Here is a 2,516-nt window from a genome sequence, read left to right on the forward strand (position 1 = left end):
AGCTTCTCAGCTTGAATCTAAGCCGCAATTCTCTCACCGGCATTATCCCATGGGAAATCTCCGCTTTCGTCACTCTGCCGAGGAAGAACAGTAAATGCAAGTAAATACCCACAAATAAATGGTCAAATGGTTTGCAAAAATTGAACTTGAAATTGTTGAACTGTAGAAGCTTACATCGGGAAATTGTTTCCAAGTTCCGAGCCTGTACAGAGAAAGAGAGAAAGTGAAAAGTGGAGGGCTCCTGCAGTCCGATGAGCTCGCCCCGGTCCCGTCTCCCTTCGTCTATTGGATCCCTCAACCTCCTCTCTGATTCCTGGGATTTCCACATCGACCGTACATCGGAGCTACTGCAATTACTCAACGACGTCGTTGGAACAAGCAAGTTCGGCGGCGGCGTTACCGGTATGTTCAGGAAGGACTTCAAGCCCAGCAATTCGCACCATCTTTCCAGACCAACTCTAAGCTTTACTTGATCATGGATTTTATAAACGGAGGGCATCTCTTCTTTCATCTATACCGGCAGGGAATCTTCAGCGAGGATCAGGCGAGGTTTTATACTGCTGAGATAGTGTCTACTGTTGCACATCTTCACAAGTGCGGGATTGTCTATCGTGACCTTAAACCTGAAAATGTTCTTGTGGATTCTGATGGGCATGTCATGCTAACTGATTTTGGGCTAGCAAAGGAAATTGACGAAGCCAGCAGATCGAATTCAATGTGTGGCACCACAGAGTACATGGCTCCAGAAATTTTGCTGTCGAAGGGCCATAACAAAGATGCGGATTGGTGGAGCATCGGTATACTTTTGTATGAGATGCTAAAAGGGCAGCCACCATTTACACACGCAAACAGAAAGAAACTTAAGGAGAGAATCATCAAGGAGAAAGTTAAACTCCCGTCGTATCTAACCAGCGAAGCTCACTCTCTGCTGAAAGGATTGGTACAAAAGGATCCGTCACAGAGGTTAGGTAACGGGCCGAATGGAGGGGATAACGTCAAAAGCCATAAATGGTTTCGATCAATCAACTGGAAGAAGTTGGAGGCCAGAGCAGTCTCTTCGGGGACTCATTCGCCTACGTGGACGCCGACGCTGAGGAGTCGACTCTGTTCAATTTGTGTTCAAAATCTGGCGATTTGGCAGTGACAGACTTGCACAAACTAGGAGATGATCCGTGGGTATATTTGCAAGACAAAAACCCAAGCTTGAGGAACGCCGGCGAAGACGGGACGGGTGGCGATAGCAATAGGATGGTTAGTTGTTACAGAAAGCAAATGTTTGTGGAGAGGGAAGTTGAGAGCACGGCCGTCTGGAGCCAGTTCCATTTCTGCATCAAGATGTTCCTGTGCCTATCAAAGAGCTCCTTCTAGGATTTGATGTCGCGGCGTACTTAAAAGGCTGGCACTATGGGTAGACGTCGCGGTAGCAAGCAGTGGGCAGTGGTTGTCACAACAGCAGCGCAGCAACGGCAGTGCAACAGTTAGTGCAATGGTTGTGCTCAGGGGTTGTGCTCAGTGACGGTAGTGGTGGAACGTCTTCCTCTGCACCTTCGCCATGGCCGCCGCCTTTGAATGAGATTGACAAAACCCAAGTTTATCAATACACACCCAAAGACCTCCTTCGTCTCTTGCCTCGCAGCTGCCAACGACTTCAACGACCGCCGTCAAACGACTAGCCAGTCGTGAAGCTCGAAGCACCATCTTCTCCGTCCTCCTTGCTCCGCTCCCTGCAAATTCGTCTACCCATCACCCAAATTTATACAGAAAAAAAAATATATTAAAAAAAAAAAAAAGGGAGGTGATGGTGCATCTGGCACCACGTGAAAAAAAAGAAAAGAAAAGGGGAATGGTGGATCAGCACCATGTGAAAGCAAAAAAAAAAAAAAAGAAAAAAAGAAATATATATATATATATATATATATATATATATTATAAAAGGGCAATTGGAATGGTGCAGCATGGGTTTTGCATGGGCACCCTTCTGAAAAGAAGAAAAAAATGTGATAAAAAAAAAAAAGGGGGAAGTAATGATGGGTGCCAGCACCACCAAAAGCAAGGAATAGAAAAAAAAAATACATATAAAAGAATCATGATGGGGCATGTGTGTGTATGCATATAATATATAGCACTGAAAAAAAAATGATTGAGTGAGATAAAGTCCATTTTATTTATTTCTCTGGAAAAATTACATAAATTCACATTCCACGTGCCAAAAAAAAAAAATTACAAAAAAAAAAAGTGCAAACAAACAGGAATAAGCCTTCATTGCTCGCGGACCGCCTCACCACTCCGCAGAGCTCCAGAAATGAGAGGCGCCGGAGGTTGACTGTTTGAAGCCGCACCACTCGGCGGAACTCCAGGAAGAGGAGGCGCCAAAGGTTGATCATTTGGAGCTTCATTACGCGGTACAGCCCCAGAAGACGAAGGCAAATGTTGTTGGAACAAACCCACAAACCTCCGATGATCAAGTAAAATCTGACCATCAGATTCCTGCATCTGGTCAATTTTCCTCTTCATGT

At 45.2% G+C, this 2,516-nt stretch overlaps 1 protein-coding gene across 1 annotated transcript; it reads left to right on the forward strand.

The window, feature by feature from the left end:
• The first annotated feature begins 251 nt into the window (after window positions 1-251).
• Window positions 252-1,368, forward strand: LOC126629299 (serine/threonine-protein kinase AtPK1/AtPK6-like). Its single transcript, XM_050299304.1, has 3 exons — window positions 252-402; window positions 495-968; window positions 1,034-1,368. Exons 1-3 carry the CDS (start codon window positions 252-254, stop codon window positions 1,366-1,368), a joined length of 960 nt encoding a protein of 319 aa, XP_050155261.1.
• Window positions 1,369-2,516: the final 1,148 nt, after the last annotated feature.

This window comes from Malus sylvestris, chromosome 1 (genome assembly GCF_916048215.2).
Source record: "Malus sylvestris chromosome 1, drMalSylv7.2, whole genome shotgun sequence".
Taxonomy (NCBI): Eukaryota; Viridiplantae; Streptophyta; class Magnoliopsida; order Rosales; family Rosaceae; genus Malus; species Malus sylvestris.